The 25,349-nt window shown below is 38.0% G+C and overlaps 2 protein-coding genes across 4 annotated transcripts in view; both read right to left on the minus strand.

Annotated features, from left to right (window-relative positions):
* Positions 1-8,613, minus strand: part of sp3b (Sp3b transcription factor) — a 30,126-nt gene extending 21,513 nt beyond the window's left edge. For 2 of the 3 annotated variants that reach the window (XM_084425320.1, XM_084425318.1), the window contains exons 1-3: positions 8,547-8,613; positions 6,404-6,587; positions 2,871-3,027 (exon numbers count right to left, since the gene is read on the minus strand). Coding sequence is in view for 1 of the 3 variants with exons in the window: in XM_084425315.1 (XP_084281441.1) it covers positions 732-775 (44 nt within the window). In the remaining 2 variants the exon portion in view is untranslated. Of the gene's footprint in view, positions 1-731; positions 1,756-2,870; positions 3,028-6,403; positions 6,588-8,546 lie in introns of those variants that run through there. The other variant, XM_084425315.1, reaches the window with a different exon arrangement.
* Positions 8,614-19,520: 10,907 nt separating this feature from the next.
* Positions 19,521-24,967, minus strand: ola1 (Obg-like ATPase 1). The gene is made up of 11 exons (XM_084425326.1): positions 24,841-24,967; positions 24,111-24,211; positions 23,397-23,540; positions 23,181-23,308; positions 22,791-22,966; positions 22,585-22,665; positions 21,984-22,081; positions 20,406-20,546; positions 20,120-20,216; positions 19,922-20,044; positions 19,521-19,843 (listed from the first exon to the last, which is right to left on the minus strand). Exons 2-11 carry the CDS (start codon positions 24,209-24,211, stop codon positions 19,742-19,744), a joined length of 1,191 nt encoding a protein of 396 aa, XP_084281452.1. The 5' UTR covers positions 24,841-24,967; the 3' UTR covers positions 19,521-19,741.
* Between the last annotated feature and the right edge of the window lie 382 nt (positions 24,968-25,349).

Below are 25,349 nucleotides of genomic sequence, written 5' to 3' on the forward strand. Positions count from 1 at the left end.
CTGAGAAAATATGTCAGAATTGTGAGATATAAAATCACAATTGCAAGAAAATATGTCACAATTGCAAGATGTAAACTCACAATTGTGAGAAAAAAAGTCACAATTATCATTTAAATAGTTTTATTACGTGCCGGAAACAAGCTTCCCTAAATAGACTAGGCTATTAATAGAATAGAATAGAATAGAATAATAGAATATTCCATACATTATCAGAGCTTGGTAGACAGATAATTATTATATTTGTAGACATTATTAGACAGATCATTAATTAATATTATAAATAATGTTATTTAGATTGGTATTAAGATTATAAATGTTTTATTATTAGAATGTTATTAAAGTTATGTTATTTAATAATTTATCATTCATGGTCTACATAAAAATCCTGTCATACACAATTTATGACATTAAAAAAAAAGATTGATTCCATGAAACCTGCTGCTTCAGCACCAGTTTTGAAAAATGCTATATAAAAAAGTGGGCATGGTAAGCTTCAACAACACCGGCTTCTGGATTCATTCATTTCGTTCTCATTGAGTTCAAATCATTCAGTTTTACCCAAATGCATGCAATTCATCATTACATGGTTTTGTAAGTTCACCGTAAATTACACAAATATGCATATCCTGTGACAGCTATATGATGTGCAACACACAGCTCTGGTCAAATCTGGAGTAGTTTATAGTGTTTTATGACAAAACTGTTGTGGTTAAATTATATAGGCTACATACCGCCTTTGGAGGGATGGAAAAATCCTCGGGACTTGGTACCACATCCTTGCCTAGACGCAAACTGCCTTCAAGAGCAAGGCTGAATTCCACCTTTCTCCAATTCTCGTAGCTCTCCTGGTAAAAATGCTTGCTACACACAAACTATTTTGATGTGTCAGTAGTTGATGGCCAACCAACCACCCGCAGCCAGAGTTTAGACCTGATAGCATCGCAGGGAAAGCCATGCAACACCCTCGAACTCAGTCTCTTACACCACGGAAACAAACACCTGCGACCCATGAACTCCTCCCTCAACTACTACGTGATCTTACAGTTTGACATGATGTATATCATAAGAAATAATAATACTAATTATAGAATGATAATTATGAGACACCGACGCGTTATCGAAGTAGGCCTACTATAATGATTTCGAGGTCTTTTAATTTGCATCATTGAGAACTGCAAAACAAACAAAAAAACTTTAATTTTAATAATTAAAAATAAATAGAAATGAGTGCATGGGGTTTTACCAATCGGTGACTCTACCTGTGGCCGTTAAAAAAACCAACACCGGTACGGCGAATCCAACACAAAAGGACTCATACTGAATTTAGAGTGTGAAATTGACAGCATTTTAATGATTAATCTAAAATATTAAAATAAAAGAGAGGACACAGCAGTATTTTGCACTTGCCAGTTGTTATTTTGCCAGTTTCTTAATGCGAAAGATGGGAGCTATAATAATTACTTGGTTGACACAACCTTAATTTCTACATAGACCTTTATCAGAATGTCGATCACAAATAGCCTAATAATTATGATCTACCTAACGGTGACGGGTCCCGAGGCAGGCGCATTTAACGGTGACGGGTCGAGTGGCAGCTGCCCCTAGCGGTGACGGGTTGGGTGACAAGTCGAGTGGCAACTCCCCCCTGCGTCTTTGTTACGCAAAAGCAGTTTGAATATGGCACTTATGTCACGTCACTGTACATTCGCTCCTTAGTGTTCAGCTGCTGCAGAGCGTGCCAAAATGTATTTTTTTATGTAACTGATTTAACTGAAGTTATTAACAGTCTTAAAGAAAAAAAATCATGTCTAACTTGTAAATCTAGTCTTACTGGTTTATGCAACCGGTGTAAGACAGGCAAATAGCTTGTCGCTGTAATCTTATCGAGTCTGGTTAGGACAGTGTCACTCGAATCTCCTGATTGTGTGGATTCCTTTCGAAAAGACTGGTTTTCACTTAACAACAGTAAATGTGAAAGCGCTCTTTAAAGTGTCTATATGCAGCAGACCTTCACAAACACAATATACAGCTACAAATGCAAATAAAACATGCAATTACTTTTTTGGGGATAGAACAATTTTATTGAAAAATATAAATACATTTTTCGAACTACTGGCTAAGCTGTAGTTCCATATTGTTGCGGCCTGTTATTAACAAGTAAGATATTTTGGTCATGGTACTTGTTTGTTAGCATGATTGGAGTACATAAATTACCATGGTATTACATTACTGTACTTTTTATTACTGTACCACAGTTTCTTTAATTCAAGTTCAGAAGTTCAAATTACTTGAACTGAAAATGACTTTGTGCAACTGTGAAAAATGCGAGTGACCATATCACAAAAGTTTGAGATGGGCTGTTTTGAGCTGTATGATGGAGCTGATCTGGTTCCCACACCTTGGTTAACTTTAAATTCAAGGACTTTCCAGGTCCAATACCCTCAAATTCAAGGACTTAATGTGGGAACACATTTGTTGTGTCCAACAACAAACATTGAGGTACCATCGTAGTAGTTTTGTGTGCGCGTGAACGTCATGGCAACGTACAACACAAAGTACCTCACGCGGGAAACACTTAACGTAACGCGTAAATAACGTAAATCAAGCAAGCTATTGTGCATAGGCCACGAAGTGTTGGTGAAATAACACATTAGCGGACCGAAGGGAATAATATGGATTTTTTTCCAGAAAACTTCTTGCACAAAATAAATTCAAGAACTTTCAAGGACCTGTATCTATGTATGTTTCTTTTCAAAAACTTTCCAGGGCCTTGAATATTTTTTTTCAGATTCACAAACTTTCATGGATTTCAAGGACCCGTGAGAACCCTGTTTCTCCAGCCGGTTTAAGTGACGTTGAGTGATTCTCACCACAGGCAGGCCGTGACAGTCCCAGCCGAAGCGCTGGTCCACGTGGAAGCCGTTCTGATGGGCAAACCGGGTCACGATGTCATTGATGGTTCCGGCTAGGATGTGGCCGTAATGAGGCAGACCCGTGGCGAAGGGCGGCCCGTCATAGAAGGTGATTCTGAAAAACAAATCAACGACACATAAACCTACATGTATAAAAGACATGTGGAAGAAGGGAACATTAGGAAACTGATGATGTCACACCCAGTGTTGGGAGTAACCCATTACAAGTAACCTGAGTTATGTAATCAGATTACTTTTTCAAGTAACTAGTAAAACAACGCATTATATCTAACAAAATAAGTTACTTTTTTAACAAGTTACTTTGTTTTCCCATTTATTGACTGACAGCTCTCGGCCTTATGATGAGACAAATCAAAGTGCAGAGTGTGTGTGTGTACATGATGGTTATTGTAGTTCTAGACTAAATGTGAGCGTGCATTTACTCATCTCACTTGAACAAAACAAAAAAGATTCAATATTCCTCAAAATGAATAAAATCAGTGAAATGCAGAATCAGAATCATTGGTCACACCACTGTAATCAAGTTCTTCGACGGTACATTTACAGTAATGATCCTGCACACACACGACCAGACATTCACTGCTCAAGGACTCATTTCTAGCCAACGGAATATCTTTACAACCGAGTTAGACTGAAAACAGAGGAGAGTGTTTTTATTCTTACTCAGCTTCTTTTCAGAGATGCACCTATTGCAATTTTCTAGGCCGTTTCCGATTTCTGTTTTTGAAGTGTGACCTGCCGAAACCGATTTTTGCCGATTCCCATTATTCTTTCAAGGACCTATAATTGACAGCATATACAAACAAAAATCGACTTTACTTAAATGCAAAAAAAAAAAATCATAAATAAACAAGTAAAAAATAAGAACAAATAAACCAATTTCAAACAGCACAAATAAATGCAATAGAATAAAGAGAGCTATGAAATAAACACAGCTTTAAGTTTTTTTTAAGGTGGTCTAACAGTAGGTTAGTATTGAGGTAAGAAATACAACAAAGTAATCAAATGTAAAATAACACTTAATAGTCTTCAATGTAAAAATTAAATACAGATTAATGCTTACAATTAGTTATTGACTGTGCTTAACTGAATATTTGCCAAGATGGGCATTTAGACATAATTTTGTGTGTCTGTTTAAGTGCAGTGTAATAAATCCACTCATTTTGGTACTTACGACTCACAAGCTGCTTGAGAGGCGGCTTGTGTAGATCAGTGATTGAAACCAGCGAGAATGACTAAAATTATGCACAATACAAGCACTATTTAACTGAGACAAGTAAGTGAGAGGACGCCGGTGCGCGATCATGCGGAAAATCGTCCCTGGTTGGTCGATCGCTGCATCTCTAGTGCTTTTGAACTTTCTATTCATCAAAGAATAGAAAAAATAAAATGTATCACAGTTTCTACAACGAGGTGATAATGTCAAACTTCAATTAAAATTCAAGCAACTGTAAGCAATTCACACGTGCATCTCTCTCTCTCTAGATGATTATTCATGCAAATTCATTCATTCATGCAAATAAATGTAATCTTACCGCACTACTTTATTTCTGTCTGATTTAAAGCGGACAGAATTCTAGGTTTAATGAGCCGTAACCGACGCAACTAACCGTAATTTTTACCCTTTCAGTAAAATATTGCGCTGCAAACATCATTAACAGCTTTAACCTGTCAATGCTGACAAATGACCATGGTATAAGCGGGTTAATCCATGGCTAGCTGTGCATTAAACTATTTGAATGCACTCCGCTTCGCGTCGGGCTGATATTTGCCTCCACGGCGAGCATTAAAATCGTTTAAATCACAGCTAGCCATGGATTATCTGTTGCATTTATAAACAGAGGCATTAATTATTATTAAAAGCATTGTTAAAAACGCACACTTTGGGGTAAGATGTGTAAGTGGCTCAAAGGTGCCGGTGAACTTTGCCTCCAAATGCAGGAAACAATATTCCAAATATGTTTACAAAAGATATTAAACCTTTTCCAGGCAGCTTTGTGAAGATGTAAATGGGGTGAAACAGCATAAGACTAACATACATCTTTCACAAACAATCCAATGCCTCAATATAACCCAATATAACATATTCAATTCCTCTTATTGATTCCTTTGTGAGCATTTCAATATGACTTTCAAAATAAATCTTAAAGCTGCATTCAGTAACTTCGGGATTTCTTCGCTGTATTCTCGCTTTTTGCTTGCAGGTTTCTCTCTAGAGCTCCCCCCACAGCTTCGGAATAGATATTTGACAACACTGTTGTAAAAACTCGTTGGCTATTCTCAGACACCAGAGGCTAGTAGATCACGACATCAAAGCAGATGGGAAATTCTTTAAAACGTCTTCTTCATTCGGGTTCGAACAGCGTGAGGGAGCGCAATAATGACGGCATTTTAGCAGATTTCTTTTGGCCGTAAAGCAATTGTTTACATCGCGAGACCTGATATCACGCGAGACTTCCTGACGCGGCGGCCGGCGGCCCGCCGCCCCAAAGTTGCAAGTGCGTATTTTCCGCTCACGGGCACCAGGGGGGTGCGAAACGACCACCATTCAACCCGAAATAAGTAATATATAACCATTCCAATGACTCCGAAGCTGTTCAGTTAAGGTAAAAAAAGTTACTTAGTTCACCTTTAAATCAAATAAAATTCAAGCGCAAGACGACTCGCACGCTGTTTTCAGTGCTGCGCACACATCCAAAGCGCTCAGAAAAAGTTATGTTAATGTGAGTTTAAACCATTCAAGCGCTCTGTTTTCACTGGTGCAGGCGTGTGTATCAGTATATTGGATCCGAGCAACTCTTTAAGTGACAGCAGCCTAATATTCCTGCTGCCGTCTCTATAATAACATTAATAAACAAAAGACAACGAGAAAATTCACTCGTTCTTGCCTGAATAACTTTAACTATATTTGTAATTTATATTTTAATGTATCTTTTATTTTTATATATTTATATATATTTTAAGTGCAGTGTTATTTTACATTTGATTACAGTTTCTTTACCTGAATACCTGAAAATCTTAAAACACTGTTTATTTCAGTCGTATCTTCGTTCAGTTGTATCTATTTGTTGCGATTGCAAATTTTTTATTTGTTCTTTTTTAATTACTGGGTGTTTACTTGTCTTTAATAATGCTTGAAATGTATATCAGCTAGGCTAGTTGTTTTTCTATGGTGTTTTCTAACCAAAGGCAAATAAATAAAAAAAAGTGTTCTTTAGCCTGTTAATTATTGTTCATGATATTCAGCTAGAATTAAATGTTTTGTAATAAGACGTGAATGATTATTCATATTATGTGAATGTTTGTGAATGAAACTCTAATTTTTTTTTTTTTTTTACCTCATTGGAATCGAAATTCGGAATCGATAAGCAGAATCGAAATCGGGAACCTTTTAAACGATAAACCGAATAACTAGCAGTGCTGTTTTACTTCTTCCTGTCTAAATGACAACTTCAAGTGGCACAGCTTACCCCACTCTCCCCTAGCATGATTGTGAGCCCTGTGACGTCTGGTGACCCAGGTGACCTCAACTGGGCCGGTTCTTGGACTGCTTCAGACACTCCTGGAAACAGTTCTTCTGCTCCCAGAGCTCCAGGATTCGCTCCTCCTCCGTCGGGAAGTGAATGGATTCTGGCACGGCTTCCACCATTCTGACTAGACAACACATTTACATTGACATTTATGCATTTGGCAGATATTTTTGTCCAAATCGGCTTTTAGTGTTGTTTATATGTCTATGTGGTGTTTTTAATATGCTTTAAGACAAACCATGTGTAAATTCATAAGTCAACGCCATTGCTGAGTATTTTCTCCTTAAAACTGCAGTGAACCAAAGACAGTCTCAAAAACACGGTTTGAAATCGTTGGTGTTTCTGACGTCACAAACTACCTTGTAACCAATCAGATCAACGTGTGATCGTCAACGAGTGGATCTCTGAAATGCTGTGAGTGAGTGGAGGTGGGGCTCATTTGCATATTCATAGAACTGCGTATACTAAATGAGGCAAGGGTGTCGAGTTACATTCAAGATATTTTAAGGATATGTCATTTTGGTGATCAAGATAAGTTTCAAGGGATAAAATGATTGACTTCCGGGAGACTTTAAGCTGTCTAGAAGTGAGTTTCAGATGAAACTTTATTCCAGCAAAACAATTAAAGTCACCATGAAATAAAAAAATATTTTTTTAATGGAATATTGCAGTATTTATTATAAATGACTTATCGGTGCACATGATTATATGTTCCTGGTAATCTTGAATCAGAATAAGTTCCGCTTCTCTTCTCTGATGATGTGGGCGGGGCAACCTGTCACTCACATGAGATCAGCCAATAGCAAACCACAACCATCCAATCATCCAATCAATTCCCCACAGACACAATCAAGCCCCGCCCACACCTGTTCTTGTTCCAGAAACGTTTCACTCGCATATATACGACACAAGGGAAGAAAAGACTAGCGCAAGGTCCGTCTCATGTCGACTTTATGATTACATTATTTTATGAATAACAGTGAACAACTTTCGGACTGCTCCTCACGCAAAGCATCATATGACTTAAGAAGAATTATAATTATAATATATAGTGCACAAGTCATGTGAACCACTGTTAAGATGCTTTCATGGTACATTTACATCATTTTTGCAAGCATTAAAGTATCAGTCCTCATTCACTGTGGTTTCATCGAAAATAAAACTTAAGTCGTTTGGGAAAGGCTGTGTGATGACGAAAATGTGGGTGAAATTATCTGCATAATTCAAAATAATTTTCTTCATGAGAGTGTGTGTTTTTTTACTTTTATCAAAGCTGCAGTCCACAACTTTTTGCGCTTTAGCGGTTAATAATAGAAACTGCATGCGTCTTGCATATTACTGTGGCCGGATCTACTTCTCTCTGTTTATATGTATGACGAGTCATGCAGGTACTGGGCTACACCGCAGTGATACGACCCGACTGGTTGGTCTAAAATAGTCCCAATATAAACACTTATTATAGGTGTACGGTAGTGATTAAGGATAACACAAAAACACGGTTTGGAAAATGGATTCATGATGTACTCGCTTATAATATACATTTTGAAAACAAAAACGTTACGGACTGCAGCTTTTAAATACAGACTTTTCAACAGCTACAATATTTGCATCTATTCATTGAGTTTTCAAATTTCAGTTTCACTTTTCTGACCTGCTATCTATATAACAACGATAACAATAAAACACAGAAATTAATGTAAACGGATAGGTTCATAAACATTTGAATCACTAAACCAACAACATTGTTGTAACATGACTGCACTGCTAGAGGAACAGATAAGTTAATTTATAAGGACGAAAAGCTCAAACTGTCTAAACATACTTAAAAAAAAAAAGTGTTATTAAATGATACAAAGCACTTCATGGACATTATGATGAAGTTATTTTGAAGTGTAAATAAATACAGCTGCATCACAATCTGTCATCATCGCACGAGCGCGCGCTCGTCTCTACAATCACAGTTCGCCGCTGTTATAATCGCATTTCTCTATATATGAGATCCATAAACACAGAGCAGTGAGTTTATGTGTGCAGTGAGTGTGTATAAGTTCTGAATAAAGATGAAGTGTCAGTTGAGACTCACATGCGGACCTTCACCCGGTGAACAGAGAAAGCGGAAATGATGCAACTTTGCGAAAGCATGGCGCAGGACATCATACAAGAGTCTCTTTTCATAATAAAAGTCTATGACAATCATCATATCAGTGATGTCCACTGATATAGTAAGATTTATTTAATGATTCGTCAGATTTTAGTTTATTATGCGTGTGCGTGTATCTTACTATCATTAAATACTACAGTTATTTAAAAATCTGGAGGGAACTGCGTCTGCATGCTTAAAGTGATTCTCAATTGTAGCGGGTATAGGGTGGAAATGGAATATACGATTTAATATGAATGACGTGCATCAAAATCTTTTGTTTATTTGTGATAATCTTAGCACTTTATTATTGTCTAACCTGTATTATGACTGATATTTGACGAATTGCTTTGTTCCTTTTTTGTAAGTTTTGGACAAAAGCGTCTTCTAAATAGCCTAAAATGTAATAATAATAATAATTATTATTATTATTATTAGAGTTTATAACTATAAATTAGTTAACTTAGTAATACAGTAATATGTTTGTCATAAAATAATTTGTGTGATTTGAGTTGGAAAGAAATCAGAAAACTTAAAGAGAATGACCTGTTTAGTTGGCTTAAAGTTCATTAAAACAACTATTTCAAAAGCTGAAGTGATTTTCCTTTTTTTATATTATAGGTAGAATATGTATAACTCAGAGTTTTAACTAATTGAAAAAGCTGAACAATCGTTCCAAACTTACTGATTAGTCGTCGAAATAATCGACGATTAGTCGATTAATTGTTCTAATAATCGTTAGATTAATCGATTATCAAAATAATCGTTTGTTGCAGCCCTATAGGAAAACCCTTTCTTGAAATTTAATTCTTCATTTTAATGGAATTGAAGTGGCAATGAATGGTAAAACTAATTGGATTCTTTACATGAGAAAATTTGGCTGAAATTAAAATGTAAATAGCGAAAAGTTATTTTATATATGCTCGTTGTTAATGCCTGTATTTCTTTGTCAAATTTGTTCACAGGGCTCTTTTCTCCAAAAACTGGAGCAGCCCACAACATTTATGTGAAATTCCAGGAATATCCAGAGACATCATGCCTCTTATTATCCAGTATGCATACACAAGATCTGTGCTCATTACTCAAGAGAATGTGATGGAGCTCTTGGTGGCGGCTGACACGATCTTAGTCTCAGGTCTTGTAGAAGCCTGCTGTCAGTTCCTGGAGTCACATTTATGCCCAGAGAACTGCATTGGCATCTGCAAGTTTACAGAGGACTTTTACTCCTGCTCAAAGCTCCGCTGTAAAGCAAAGCACTACATCCTGCAGCACTTTGAGGAGGTTCTGCACGTATCTAAGGAGTTCCTGGAGCTCTCCCTAGAACAGCTTGAGGAGATCATTGATGAGGATGAGCTGAATGTCAAACAGGAGGAGGTGGTTTTTGAAGCCGTCCTCCACTGGATTAATCATGCACCAGAAGACAGGAGGCAACACATTGCCGTGCTTCTGCCAAAGGTAAAACAGAGATTTTTGTCTTGTTTTTCATTACAAATATCTCTCAAATATTATAAAAAACTCTTAAAGGGTTGGTTTGGAGTAAAATCAACCTAGGGTCCTTTGCACCATAACCTCGAGCCAAACACCCCCCAGAAGCCTTTTTTCCCTTGGTCAAACATTATTAAAGTTAGAGCTTATTTATATATATCAGCCGAATTAGTGCAGGCGCTAATGGAACCCAGATTGTACCTCGTAAATTACCCCACTAATAATGCCCAGAAGGGTACCAAACTTCTACAGTAGTATAATGCCTCGTACAGAACCTATTAAATAGGTTCTGTACGAGGCATTGCAAAGTTTGTAAGTACATCAGGAGTTTATTTAAATAACACTTGCCTGATGGCTTATGCTACCGCTAACCCGGACATCGAGGTCACTTCCGAGATTTGGGAAAAGCACATAAAAGTCCTGGCAGAAAGCGATGCATAAGGATGTAGTGTAACGACGAATTGTTTTTTTTTTCGAAGTGTTGATAACTTAGTGTTAACTAATAATTGTTGCAAACTGGTACTACCAACAAAATATTAGTGCATTCCTGGAACTGGGCGTTGTTACACTACATCCTTATGCATCACTTTCTGCCAAAAAAATAACTATTATTCTTTTACAAAATTACATGTTATTGTCTGGGGTCCCTGGAGACCCCAAAGACCACGAGTGTCACTCTAAATGAAGACCATCAGAGAGTTAAACACACAGGGACGCACGTACAGCAGCACACAAGCATGCCAAATATTTAAAATTAAAGGACTACAATGTAAAAGATAATTATTGTGTACATAAAGATATGGTGGAATCCGGCTTTTCCCGTAGATGATCTGCTTGCGCACTTTTACTTCGCGCACAAGCAGTTCCGTTTGTGCTCTGGAAATGGCTTCGGTCTTTCCACTATCAAATTCCGTCATGTAAATAGCGAATCTGCCATGGTGCGAGCGCAACTGGCATTCAAAGGGAATGGGAGATGAGACTCTGATTGGTTTAATGAACGTAAATCCCGAAACACACCCATTAAAAGAATAGGGACAATTAGACCATGCGCCTGGCACGCCGACCATTTTTCCTGTCGTTAAACCAGCAAAAGTGGATTCGGACACGCCCTAAGTTAACTTGCGCTTTAGACCTTGTGCTTGGATCGTTAAAATAGGACCCTTAATGTCTTAAGTCATTTTGGAAATCCTTTTTCGTTGTTGAACACCATATAACTGCTTAGTAATAGCAGAGAATGTCTAATAAGGCGAGAAGTTTCACTCTCAGTACACTTCCGGCTTCTGAACTGGTTGCAGTTCCACTCTTGTTCCATATGAGGGCGCTCACAGGACGAGTGCAGAATGAATGGAGGTCTACGGCAGTATACCCATCAAAATCCACTTTTCTCAGGATATAATTTTTTGTCTAGTAATTTGAATATTGTATTCGAAAGGAGATGCAAAGAAATTACACATTGCTGGGTGTTAGATTTTTTAGAGTCACTTATTTGCTTTAAAAAGTATTTTAAAGTGTCAATGACGTCATACACATCGTACGACCAGAGATACTGCTTTACGGCAATCCTTCAGTCACTTTGGTGCTTTTGCGCTCTGCACTTTCTTTTCTCTCGAGGCATCGACAACACAGCTGACACAGGTAAACACACGTGCTAGACGAGTTTTTGTTTTGTTTGTTTCTGGTCCCACTTCGGATGCCACGAGGCCATCAAGCGGTATCTCTGGCCGTAATCAGTCCTTCACTGACCAATCAGCATTCATTAGCAGAATGCTAGCGTGTTATGGGCAACAACAACTCAACCTGTAAGAAATCGAAAGGACATAAGTACTCGTTCATTCAACTTTCGACCTATAACCCATGTTGAACTTGCAAAATCTACTATCAAATCTGAGATTTCTCAACGGCAATCGGGTGAAAGAGACAAATTTAGCCGTCTAGCCCCATAGACTCCCATTCATTCTGCACTCATGGGCGATCGCCCCCAGTGGAGCTCTGGTGGAACTACAACCAACATTCGGTACAATCGGACTCAATAGGGAGTGGGCAGGCTCTCCGTAGACGGGCTCTGGTAATAGTCTTCCAACAGTCTCTGAAAGTCTAAACTCTCCCTTGTGCTTCAGGTTCGATTGGGGTTGATGTCATCAGACTACTTCATCAATAGTGTAAAGTGCAATGCACTAGTGATGGAGAATGAAGCCTGCATGCCTGTTATCATCAATGCAATGAAGCTCACCATGGATGAACCCACCAACTCAGAACTCATGCGTCAACTGACGCGGCCACGTCTGCCCTCTTCGATCCTATTGGCCATTGGAGGACGGAGTTGCGGTAGTGCCACCAATAAGATTGAGGCATATGATGCGAAGGCAGACTGCTGGGTCAGTGTGACTCAAGGATGAGCATCCCAGAGCCTCTCATGGTACAGCAGTCCTGGATGAGTTTGTCTACTGTATTGGTGGTTTTGACTTTGTGGAGTATTTCAACAGCGTGAGGAAATTCAATCTTATCACTCAGACTTGGCATGAGGTGAGTAATGTCGTAAGTCAACATGCAACTTTAATTTAGCTTCCTACACAAAACAGTATTGTGGTACAGTGATGGTACCGGATTGTAGTTTGATATGGACCATAGTGCTGAATGATGAGCTGTACTCCAAATGCCCGTGCAAAATCAGTTTTTGTGTGTGTTTTTAGTAATTGTTGGTTTGGTGCCCGTGAAAGAGACTGTGAACGCATTGAATTCAGGGAGCAGGCTAGGTTACTACAAATGATGGCTGTGAGTAAACTATAATATTCAGAAGTAAACAGTGTAGCTGACTGAGTGTTTATGTATACCACAACCTTCTAAGTGCTAGTGCAAAATGCCTGTGCAAAATCAGTTTTTGAGTGTGTTTTTAGTAATTGTTGGTTTGGTGTGTTTGAGTGCTCATTGTTACAATTACACAGCAAAAGGTCAGTGACATTTTTATTTGTGCATGGTAGAAAGCACACAGTGAACTCCGAGAAAACGCTATGCTTGAGGAAACAGTTTGTGAATAGGCTACTACAAATGATGCCCGTGAAAGAGACTGTGAACACATTGAATAGGATATGTTTAGTTGGTGAATAGCATAGGCTACTATTACACAGCAGCGATAACGTTAAGCGCACCAGAATGAAATATAATATTCAGAAGTAAACAGCATAGCTGACTTACAGATTCAGTTAACATCCACAAATGAATAAGCGCGTCGATTCAGGGAGCAGTGCAAAGTGCCCGTGCAAAATCAGTTTTTGTGAGCTGATCGCCGTCAAAAACGTTCAGGAGATATTTCTTAGTGATGGCTGATTTCAACAGTTTCAATATGATAGCATTTTGAAAAAAAAGTGTCATGAATTTTTTGCATTTTTGGGGAAAAACAATCCGTTTTTATAATAGATCTTTGAAAATCCAAATCTGGATTTGAATTTTTTATGATATTATAATCTAAAGATGCTATGTGAAAGTTTGAAACAGAAAATAGTGGTTTTCATCTTGCCACTTTCTTGGTAAAGAAAACACATTTTTACTCAAATTAATCAAAATGTATTTATCACGTTCTGGAACCAAACTACAATATTCAGAAGTAAACAGTGAAGCTGACAGAGTGTTTATGTCAGAATGTTTATTTTTAAACCACAACCTTCTTGGGGCTTCTTTGACTGATTAAAAATAAACATTAAAAATGTTTATTTTTAAACCACAACCTTTAAAAAATGATATATTTAACGATATCTTTAGCATTTCTCATCCAAACAACGTCAAACTTGGCACTTAGGCTACTCGTGCCCGTGGCAAGACACCTGTCGAATTTGAAATCCATCGGACTAACGGTTCGAGAGATATGTGGTTAACACACACACACACAGACACACACACAGACAGACAGACGTTCCTGTAATTTATAGATAATACCACTGTATTACCATATTACATGGTAAAACCATGATACATTTTTTTTTGTGTTCCAGCAATTGTTGTAGCTTAATAATATTATATAACATAATATATTACACCAGAGTTACCATCATTACTGTGTCAAAAAAAATACCAATAAGAAAAATAATAATAGTAATACCATTGTATTTATTTGCAACTGATAGGACAGAACCAATGAGATGATGTGTGTTCGCACACGGATGTATTTGGTGTGTTGTAGGTGGCCCCCATGTATTGTTGTATAATATCAAGAAAATGCAATTACCTGCCTCCCTGTTTATTATAGATGCCTTTTTGTTACACATATTTAGCCAGTGTATTGGATATAATGCATTGCATTCAATGTTGTTATTTATTTTGTTTGTAAAAGATGGCTTATATTGTTTTGGCATAGATGTACAGTAATTGGTTATGTATGTATATGTGACTGTGCCAACCCATGTTGAGAGGAGCAGAAAAGTGTGATTATTTTGCACTAGAGGACTCCTAGAACTCAGCCATCTTAGTTGAGTTTACTGTAGTTCAAGGACATGAAGAGATGGACCGCTTGCACCTGCCTGGAGAAGGATCTGGGAAACTTTGGAGGAGTGTCAACCTAACGTCTGTTGAAAACAACAGGAGTATAAAAGACTGAATGAACTGACTGCCTCTCGGGATACTGATACGCCAGAGCCCCCGACGCCTAGAAGCCCAGAGCTGGGGACAAGAAGCCCCAAGCAGAAGATAAGAAGCCCAGAGCTTACTACACCTTTGTTTCAAAACATGATTATTGTATTTTATACTTAAACGATGAAGTTATATTTGCCTTTATATTTTTGTTTATTATAAAAAGAAAAGTAACCAATTAAAAGAAATTTAATTGATTACAAAATCTGCCTTCTGAGATTTATGATGCTGGAAGACTTTTAATGAGAACATACCACAGAGGAGTCTTCTGACCAAATTGTAAGTACCTTTTGAATGCTTACGGTTTAGGTCAGATTTGACTTTCTTTACCTTACCTGAGAATAATAAATAAATAGGTAAAAGGTGTTAAGAGTAAAGTACACACCGTAAAACAATGTATTCATTCATTATAAAATGTGCATTATAGCTTATTTGACTAAATAAAGGGTTAATACTCTTTTACATTGCATACAAAACTTATACAGAGCTTTATTCAATACTTTGTTATAACAATACAAATTAGCATGATTTCCCCTTCAGTCTGAGGACAAAACTTTGACATGCTGAGTAACAGCTGACATGAAAAAAAAAAAACCACCCACAGAAATATAACTGAACACTTAACAGAAGGGAAAAGTGTCATAAGCCCTGAAACAGACTAAAATATTGATAATGAAAATATTCAGGATTATATGACATTTAAAAAAACAAAACAAATCTAGACACTTGCATGGATGAAGTATACAAAATGAAAATGTAAAAGCTCAGCCATAAATGTTTTAGTGTTATTACTTTATAATTAGACAATGGATGCTCTGTTCCAATGTTGGTCCCAGTAACTAGGTTTCTTGAAAGGCCTAGAAACATTAAGAAGGTCCCATATTTTGCATCCAGAAATCCACTGAACAAAGCCAAATGTCTGAAAAAGTTCCTCCACAAAAAGCACTGTTTCCAAAAGATTGTTAGAGTTTAAGGCTTCTTTATATTTCCATCAGGATAAACTCAGGATTACACACAAATTATGATCATCACAGATCCCGAGCGAGCATCATAACACCCTCTCCACACCGGACTCAAGCGGCGCGACACAGGGCGTCAAAAGCAAATAGCCCCATATCTTCCCTGCTGCCGTAGCGGTTTCAAATAATGTAAAACTAACATGCTTGCGATGTTAACACATTTTGCCCATGAAGTCTGTTTTCTTACCTGCAGATATATGACGTGTCTATAATCTTCCTTATTCGCTAGTGCTGGCTACATGAAAATTCATAAGTCTACAATGGACGCGGCGCAGCGCGACACGATGATTCATTGACAGTAAACGGATGTCCGTTCTTCTTCTGAAGTAGCGGCTACTACATGCAACTACACGGAGGACACATAATATGCAGATTTGCTTTGTCCAGTGTAGACAGCCTCGCACGAGGTAGAGACGATGTAATGGCAAAACGGATGATTTTGTATTTTAAAATCACAATCGTGGGGACAAAAAGCTATAGGACACAAATATTATGTAGAATACCAAATATCAGCCCAAATGACCATCATTGAAGATATAACAGTATATAAGATATAACATCAGCGTGTAGGCTACTAGGGTTTTTTTGAGTGGCTAATGCAATGCGGAAAAATGCATCTTTGCATTTATTTTGGATGCTGTAAGTAACTTTTACAATAAAATAAATATTAAGTCTGATTCATAATCATATTAAATATTATTTGTGTGATCAAGTGTTTTAACGGATAAATAAATGCAAATTGCTTGTCTGCTGGGCATTTCACTTTCAAATGCATGATATAGGCCTATCTTGGAAGGCAACAACATGTCACACGTTTAAAAAGAACCCACCTATATCTTCTCTACAAACAAAGGGAGTAGTATAGGTATTTAATATTTAAAATACTATTTAACATATTTAATGCTCTATAGATCAATAGATCCACGGACCTGCTGCATATTTAAAACTTGACTGAAGAAGTGGGAAAAGCTGTGGACTGTTGTGACAGTAATTTCACGTATATTACACAAACTCGCGTATTTATCACGAGGTTGAATACAGTTATTCATTAGTCAGCAACTTATTGATGCTTTTCTGTTCTATCATGAATAACGTGACGCTTCCATAACGCGTTGTTCCCATAACAGAGATTTAAGCAGCATTTTCAAAGGCTCATAAAAATGTGTCTTGGCTTGATACACTGGTATCAATGGTCTAACGAAATTTTAAACATTTTACTGAAGCAATTTTATGGGCCTTACACTTTGAAAAGCCTAACGTGATTGGTCGTAGTGAGAACGTGCTACAATTGACCCTTCGCTAAGCCACGCCCGAAAACCGCCACTGGCCAATCGTGGCTTAGCAACCGTAACTAGGCGCGGGAGGTCTGGCAAGCTTTCGAGCGAGGGAAATATGCCCATGCGTTATGCGTATGGATTGTGCAAATCTGATACCCGGTATCGTAAAAGTTTGGACGGGGTGATGGATTTTGTTCTCTTCCCGAAACCTAAAACCCAAGGGGAGAAATGCCGGGCGTCATCTTTATTTATATAGCGTACAATGTAGATTGTTTCAAAGCAGCTTTACATTGATAATAGGAAATTAAAAGTAAAGTGTTTTGGCTTTATAGCAGCTCTAGAATAAAGTTATTGTCCAGCTCGTGGATCAAGCAGTGTGATTAAAGGCAAGACGGAGGCTCACTGACATAACTTAACGTTACTTAAAAATATATTTCAGCATTTTGTTAATCGACGGCTAAACTAGTACCCCAATCCGATCGCGACTCTCCCGGTGTTAGTTCTAGTATAAGTAAAAGGTAGTTAGTAAAAGGAGGGAACATCAGGGGGCTTGCCGGAGATCTCCAAGGAAAAGGTTAGTATGCAAACTTAATCAGTTCATAACAGTAACGTTAGTCACTTATGTGACCCACGACGTGTGAGCTGTAGCCTGGCGCACTAAAAATATAAGCGGGAGAATGTTATCATTGCAAAGTGGTCAGGCTAATGTCTTGTGTTTATTCCACAATACTTATGGATAAGCTGTTTGATTTATAAATATTAGATTTTCTAATTTCACTCACCCTGCTGTGCATGCACATAGCTGTTCCTCAATTTGTGTGTTTCCCATTTGAATGGTCAGCGTATGAGACGGCTGCTGCTTGCGCTGGGACCTAACGTTATAGGCTTTAGCTTCAATTTTGATGAAATTATTCTCTAATCGTTTGCATATTATGTCGTGGATATATCCCTCGAATGCATTCTGCAGTCCCTTTTGTCTTGCTCTCTCAGATTTTCACCTGTTCGCCAAAAATGACTAATTATCTCCTTGGGAATGTCTGAAACCGGTGCATACATACTGTAATAGACGTGCCAGGCGCAAAAGCTTGACAGGCGTAGCAACAGTAACTAAGGAGGGCGGGGCTTAGCGAAGGGTCAGCTCAATGTGGCCGTTATCTGATTGGCTTGAGTAAACGGTGGTGCTAGAAGTGTTTCACAAATGTGTGCAGCGATTTACAAATGCACAGAAAGCGGTTCACAAATAAATGCCAGGAGTTGTATTTGTGACATAAAACACATTTAAAAAAATATATATTTTAAATATTTATAAAAAATATTTTTACTTTTATTTACAAATGTTATTTTAAGTATTTGTGAGTTTTATCATTTTTTTGTGAAACTCTTTACATTTTTTGTGGATCTTACTCTATTTATTTGTGAATTTGATAAATTTTTGTGAATCTCTTTACATTTGTTTGTGAATCTCAATCTATTTGGAATAATGCAACAATTCTAACCCCATACACCCCGTGCCCTACCCAACAGAAACACGCCTCCCCTCATTGCTCTGCCAGGATAACGAACAGGCTCAACAGGCAACCACAACAGCTAGCGCACCGGACTGTCCCGTTACTATAGTATAGCTAATATTACAACAACAACAACATCATCATCTTGGTTCTGTGAAATGTTACTCACGTATCAAGCAGAAACAAAGCAACGTCAGCATCCGTTTTCAGGCCTTCTCGCTCTTTAAAGTCTCTCCAGCGCTGGGAAGCTTTTCCTATATTAACGCGGGTTATAGCTCTTGCCTGGTCGTAACATTTCTTGTTCCAATAATATTTCTCTGACCTCTTCCTCGTTGGTAATATCTCAGCCATCACTCTTTCTACAAATGTCCCGCTTCCTCATCTCTCTCCTCCCTCATCATGAGCGGATAGGCGCCCCATTGCTGATTGGCTACAAGTGTTGTGGCGATCGGTCCGATCCAAGTGGTGCCCACTGCAGAGCCAAATGATGTCTAGCTCCGCCTCTCTTGACGTCTTGGGTTGAGCTTGACCTAGTCCAGCTCCACCTATGGATCTAATGGGTGGAGGGATAGAGTTATGGGTAGGGTTTAGTTGGACCTTCTAGCTCCACCCATTACACCCAAATTACACCTAGAGAGGGGGAGTTAGATTTTATGCTCGCTCCACCCATGGCTGTGCAGTGAGCAGCCTCTTGTCCCATCCACTTTGCGCGCACACACACACACACACACAGAACAGTACATCTAGCAAATATTCATAAAATTTGTTTGGTGGTCGATTTTCAACAGCACAAAAATCAAGCAGCACATAAATGCTAAACATTATTACAATTATTTTTTCCTCCCAGATGGTTTCTGTATTGCTAATATATTTGCTTAAGTTAATCTCTATAAATGTGTTGTTTCACAGCAGCTTAATACTATAAATCCCATCTGACATCAATGCAGCACACACACAATCAATATAAATGTATGAGACGATTAGGAAAGTACCTTGAACAGAAAACACTTTGGTCTGAGGAAGTGTTTTATTAGAATAAACTGCTGTGTGACATGCAGCTTTTGTAAGCAGACCAGCCTTTACATTTATTTCAGCCATCAGCCAAAATAATAAAATAAAAAATAAACCACTAAGGTGTGACTGTGTTTTAAATGTTCCGAAGCCATAAATGAAGAGACGCAGCAGGTGCCACAGATGGTACGTTCCAACCAACTGGCATAAGGATGACTTCACTTCTTCTTGGGTTGATTAGGTGTGTTGAATTTGAAGAAGATGATGTCACCATCTTCCACAACATAGTTCCGTCCCTGTTGTCTGTATTTCCCTGCAGCCTGCAAGTATTCGACACATTTTCAGTTTTCAACCTTTAAAAATCTATGCTATTTTCTATTCTCTTTTTAAGATCTTACTTTAGCAGCGTTTTCACTGCCTTCCTCCTTAAAGTCTGTAAATTTCATGACTTCAGCCATAATGAAGCCTTTCTCAAAGTCTGTGTGGATCTTTCCAGCTGCTTGTGGGGCCTTGGTGCCTTTCTGTAAGGTGTTTCAGAGGTGCATCAGAAATATATCCCATGTAAAACTGTGTCTGTGAACATGTGCTTTGCTCACCCTGATGGTCCATGCACGGACTTCGTCAGGTCCTGCTGTGAAGAAGTACTCCAGCTGCAAGGCCGCATACCCATTCTTGATGATCTTAGTCAGAATGCTGAAACAAAAAAACAAAAAAAAATACACAACGTGAAAAACTTCAAGGGAAGAATTATATCACTACTGAGATTAAGCATGACCAAAAATATGATTTGACATTAGAGCATCAGTTTAGTACTGTTGAAAATGCTTTTTGCATGTGAAAAAATATGAAGTTTCTTAAATTGAGCAAAGAGCAAATCCTGACCTCTGCGTTTTGTTTTCCTCACAATATTTCTGTTTCTCTTCATCAGTCATATCCTGATATTTGCACTCAAATCCCCCACTGAACGGGATGACCAGCGCACCTGGATCATGAGCATCAACCCACTCCTTGATCTTCACCAACCTACAAAAGAAAAGATAGCAAATGTTTTACATCGGGGGACGAAAGCCAGTTCTCCATCGGGGACCAGCTAAACTGTTGCAGCACAAATGTTTTAACAACCATGAATTTGGACTACATAGTTATTTGCTAGTTATGTTGAGCGACTCATCTCTCCATCACATACTGCTCTACAAGTGTACTGGAGTAATGACACCTGAGACTGTATTACTTGACAATCGCATTCGCAATTCAAGATCAAGCAGGAAGCCGTGCCAAAAAGTCCATCCAAAAATGAAAATTCTGTCATCATTTTCTCACCTTGTCATTCCAATCTGTATGACTTTCTTCTGTGGAGCACAAAAGATATTTTGAAGATGTTGGTGACCAAACCGTTTTTGTTCCCATTGACTTCCAAACCAAAACTGTTTAGTTCACAACATTCTTTTTTTGTGTTCCACAAAAGACTGAAAGTCATCCAAGTTTGACATGAGACATGAGAGTAAACGATGACAGAATTTTTATATTTTGGTGGACTATCCTTATAAGAGACAAGACACATCACTATCAGGCTATGATGTAACAGGCAATTATTTAAAGATATACATAATCAATTAACATAAGACATTTGTAAATCATTTTCGCCTCAGTTGGATGAACAAAATAAAATAGCTTGTGTAACTGTGCTGTGTCAAAACTAGAAACGGGGTACAGGTTCCACATTTTTTTAGAAGGTGAATTTAAGGATAAACTATTAAAGGTGCAGTAAGCAATTTTCTGAGAAACGTTCTTGAAAGTGGATCAGACCATGCAGCACAACACACTTGTAGTCAGAGAGAGAGAGGGCGGAGAGACATTATAAAAGAGAAAAGCTCAGAGGAATTTCACTGGAAGAAGAAGGGTAATGATCAGGCTTTGAGACCTGCGTTAATATTAGAGAGACCCAAGTGGGAAGGCTTGAAAACATACGTCGAGGTCGTGTTGTTTCTGCTCCACACGTGAGTAACATTGGTTTTGCCATGTTTCACAGAACCAAGATATGCTGTAATGTTAATTATAGTAACAGGACAGTGTTGAGTGTCATTGTTTGTCTGGAGCTGGTGTGCTGCTGGTAAACTACAAACTGTTGCTTGCATATGTGTACATTTTTTGTTCCTCCTTGACGTTCCTTTGTTATCTTCGCAAAACATTATTTTGCATCACTTTAGCTATGATAAAGAGACCATGTATTTAATGTTCATGCATTTTGGGGGCGGAGCAATGAAGGTGTGTTTGTTTGGATTGATTTAAAATATATTAACAGTGTTTTTCAGAATTTGTTTACTGCACCTTTAACACTTGAAGAAGGATTGGCACGCTGGCCAGTAGATTGAGACCTGTTTCACATGGTCCAAATGATGTGTAATACCAGCACAGAAAGGATTCACTAACAGAAGATAAACAGCTAACATGTCATCTCACCATTTATTCTTTTTCCTGATGTAATCTTTCTCTGAGAGGTTTACCAAGTAGATCATTGGCTTGGATGTCAGGAACAGATACTTATTTAAGACCTCAATCTGAAAAACAACAACAAAAAAACAGTTAGAGTATAAACAAAACTTAATCTGAGCAAGTTCAGGCAGAGTATAGAGTGCTGCAGGTATGATATATTTTTGTAGGCCAACCCAGAAGGTAACATCACCCTTGTTCCCTCTATAAAAAGCCAATAGGATTTTTCCATTGCAGAAAATAAGTTGTGTGACAAACAAAAGTTTATGATTCTTTAACGTTAAATGAATTTTAGGGCCTTAATACAATCGCCAGAAGTAAAAAGCACAAGTATAAACATAAGTGAGTAGATGAGTTTTCCTGTTTGTGATATGAGTGGGTTATAACTGATGTATTTTATGTCTTAGAATAAAACATAAAAGTATCTTGAGCTTGTGTTAATCACAGACCTTATTTCAGACATTCAAAAATCCATAAGAAGGGCAAAAACGCTAACTCATTTCCAGGTTTTAGGACTCATTCCTCCATCTCTATTTTAGATGAAAAATAATGACAAAAAAAAGATTTTAACCTCTTTGTCGTTCCATTCAAGGTAATAACGGACATGTTTCTTTTCATCAATCACCCAGGACTTTATTTTACACATGATGTCCTGCAAGCAAAGAAAACATTAAAAGAAAATGTCAGTGCATGTCTCGGCAGGCTTTCTGTTAAAGAAGGAAGCATGTTTTATTTCTGCAGTGGTCAGATGCATACTGGGATCTATAGTTCACTCACATATTCAGGTTTGAGTTTTTTGTCTCCACCCCTGACAGAGGTTTTCTCCAGCTTATCTATGATTGGCCCAATCATCTCTTCATCCTTCAACCTCAGCTCCTCATGAATGATCTCAATATCCCTAACTGGGTCAACACACCCCTCAACATGGATAATATCTTCATCCTCAAAAGCTCCTACAAAAAAACAGTTTCATATACATATCATCAGGTTTTATGTTTGATTGTATTTCATCTCTTATATCAACAAGTTTAGGTTTTTATCTGACACATATTGTTGAATTATGTCTCTCACTCACAGTGTCACACATTTATTTGCAACTACATGGTAACTTACAGATAAAGAATTTGATAAAATACAGTTTGAAGTTTGAAATGGCAATCTACTCACGTGTCATGTGAAAGATGGAATCACAGGCGCTGATGTGGGAGAGGAAGGCGTTACCCAAACCCTGGCCTGCGTGGGCCCCTTTTACTAAGCCAGCAATATCCACCACATTCAGAAATGCTGGAACCTTACTGGAGGGAAAGGTAAAAGAGAAATTAAGATCATGTCACTGATGTCTAGGAGCAGAATGTGCTGATAATTGTATTATGCAGTGAGCACCTGACTGGTTTATGGTACTGGCAGAGGAAGTCATAGCGCTCATCTGGAATGGGCACACGGCTCTCGTTTGGGTCGATGGTGCAAAAGGGAAAATTCTCAGCCGCCGCCTGACTCTTTGTCAGAACATTGAAGAACGTTGACTTTCTGAAACACATACAAATTAACTGAGATAAAAGACGAGGACATGGATCGCTGACATTTTGCTATGCATAACAAATGAACAAGTATTTGCTATATATACAGAGACCAAAGCTGCGTCCGAAAACCCACTGTCTAGAATGTACTACATTTGGTTTAAAACTTACTTCTCCACTGTTTAAAAAGTATGTTCTATTATGAAATTGGGTAGTATGAATGAAATCTGGATGTAGAACATCTGCCATGTTGTCACTGTCACATGACCATTCACAACTCCTCTCCCATGGCTTCATGGGACTGAATCTCACCGGAAGTAGTAGGTCATCCAGGTACTTTTTGAAGATAAAAAGAGGACATACTACTCTTTTGGCGTACTGTTTTTCGCATCCTATATAGTATGAAAGCAGGCATATTCGGACACAGCGCTAATTTGTTTCCATTCAAAAACCACTGCTCATCCTGTGACAGGATTATGTCATTTTCATAATGGACCAAGATCATGAGTCACCATCCTAATAATAAAATAGCACACATCACATGCATAAAGCCAAAATGACAGCTGGAAGAGACACGTACCCTACATTTGGTAACCCAACAATTCCAATTTTCAAGGAAGTCCCAAAACGTCCAATCAGGGGTTGTTGTTTTGGTCCATCACCACCCTTCTTTGGAGGCATCTGTGGAGAAAAACAATCATACCCACTTTCACATTAATGCATTACATAATTAACTGAGAAACACAACCTGTCACGCAGCAACCACACCTTTTTAGGAGACATGGTAAAATGTTATCAGTACTCTCTTGCAATATTACGAATGGAGTATATTTTGCATAATTAAGATGCAGTAGAAGCCACCCCACGTGTAACTTCTTCGCCTGGCTAACTGCAGAAACTAGTTGCCTTTCCACGACAGTTAAACTAATGGCAGCAGGTTCCCAAAATAGCCCCAGCATTGAGTGTAAACTGACCGGCCCGATTCACAGTAAGAGAGGCTAAATATATGCCACTCCCTGGACCAGAGAAGACATATCATATCACTGCTTATAAATCCCTGCATCACAGCTAAGTGACAGCCGGGTTAGTAGAGGTAGGGGTTCTTCATCGCTCGCTAGGAAGCCAACAGAGACACACGTGTGCATCCGCAGCATCAATACCCCTATCCTCAATTCATTACTATGTGTAGCAAGTTAGCATGCCGGTCATACGAAGGGGACAACATGAAATGAAAACAGACAATTTAAACAAAAAAATACCACGTTTTAGCGATCTATATATAAATATGATAAAGCCTGCGCTCATATCACCTTGATATCACACTATTTCTGTAAGCAGATGGAGAATTTCGCTGTGCTCAAATGAACACACGCTGCTCCACACTTCGGCTGACGAAACGCAAAGAATGATCATACCGGAAGAGTCCTGAATCCTCACATTGTGATTGGTCGAAACCAGTTACAATATAATGACGTTGGTGCATGACGTATGTAACATTTTGTTTCATTTTAAAAACAAGATTAGGGAAATTTAATTTACGATGTTGCACAAATTTTACCCTGCTAAGCACTTTCTACGTAAGTTTAACCAATATAACTTTTTTTGTTTGTTTGTTTATTGCAAACAGAAACTGTACGTCATGTTTTATGGCATTGTCAATATACAAAAGAGGTTATGGAGTTAGAAACTTATTTATAGTTACTATTACAGGGAGTACAAACAAAGCTATCAAAACTGCTTTAAAAAATAGATTTAAGATTTACTATTATTTATTATTATTATTTTGTATTTATTTTATATGTTTTGTTTTTTTTCAACC

Source organism: Rutilus rutilus (assembly GCF_951802725.1).
Source record: "Rutilus rutilus genome assembly, chromosome: 12".
NCBI lineage: Eukaryota > Metazoa > Chordata > Actinopteri > Cypriniformes > Leuciscidae > Rutilus > Rutilus rutilus.

Excerpts from the sequence above, each read along its gene's own strand:
- ola1 (XM_084425326.1), bottom strand. The coding sequence starts at position 24,211 with ATGCCTCCAAAGAAGGGTGGTGATGGACCAAAACAACAACCCCTGATT. Across the intron at positions 22,082-22,584 it reads TTGAATGGAACGACAAAGAG|ATTGAGGTCTTAAATAAGTA; the intron begins GTTAAAATCTTT and ends GTTGTTTTTCAG. Across the intron at positions 19,844-19,921 it reads GCAGTGAAAACGCTGCTAAA|GCTGCAGGGAAATACAGACA; the intron begins GTAAGATCTTAA and ends GAATACTTGCAG.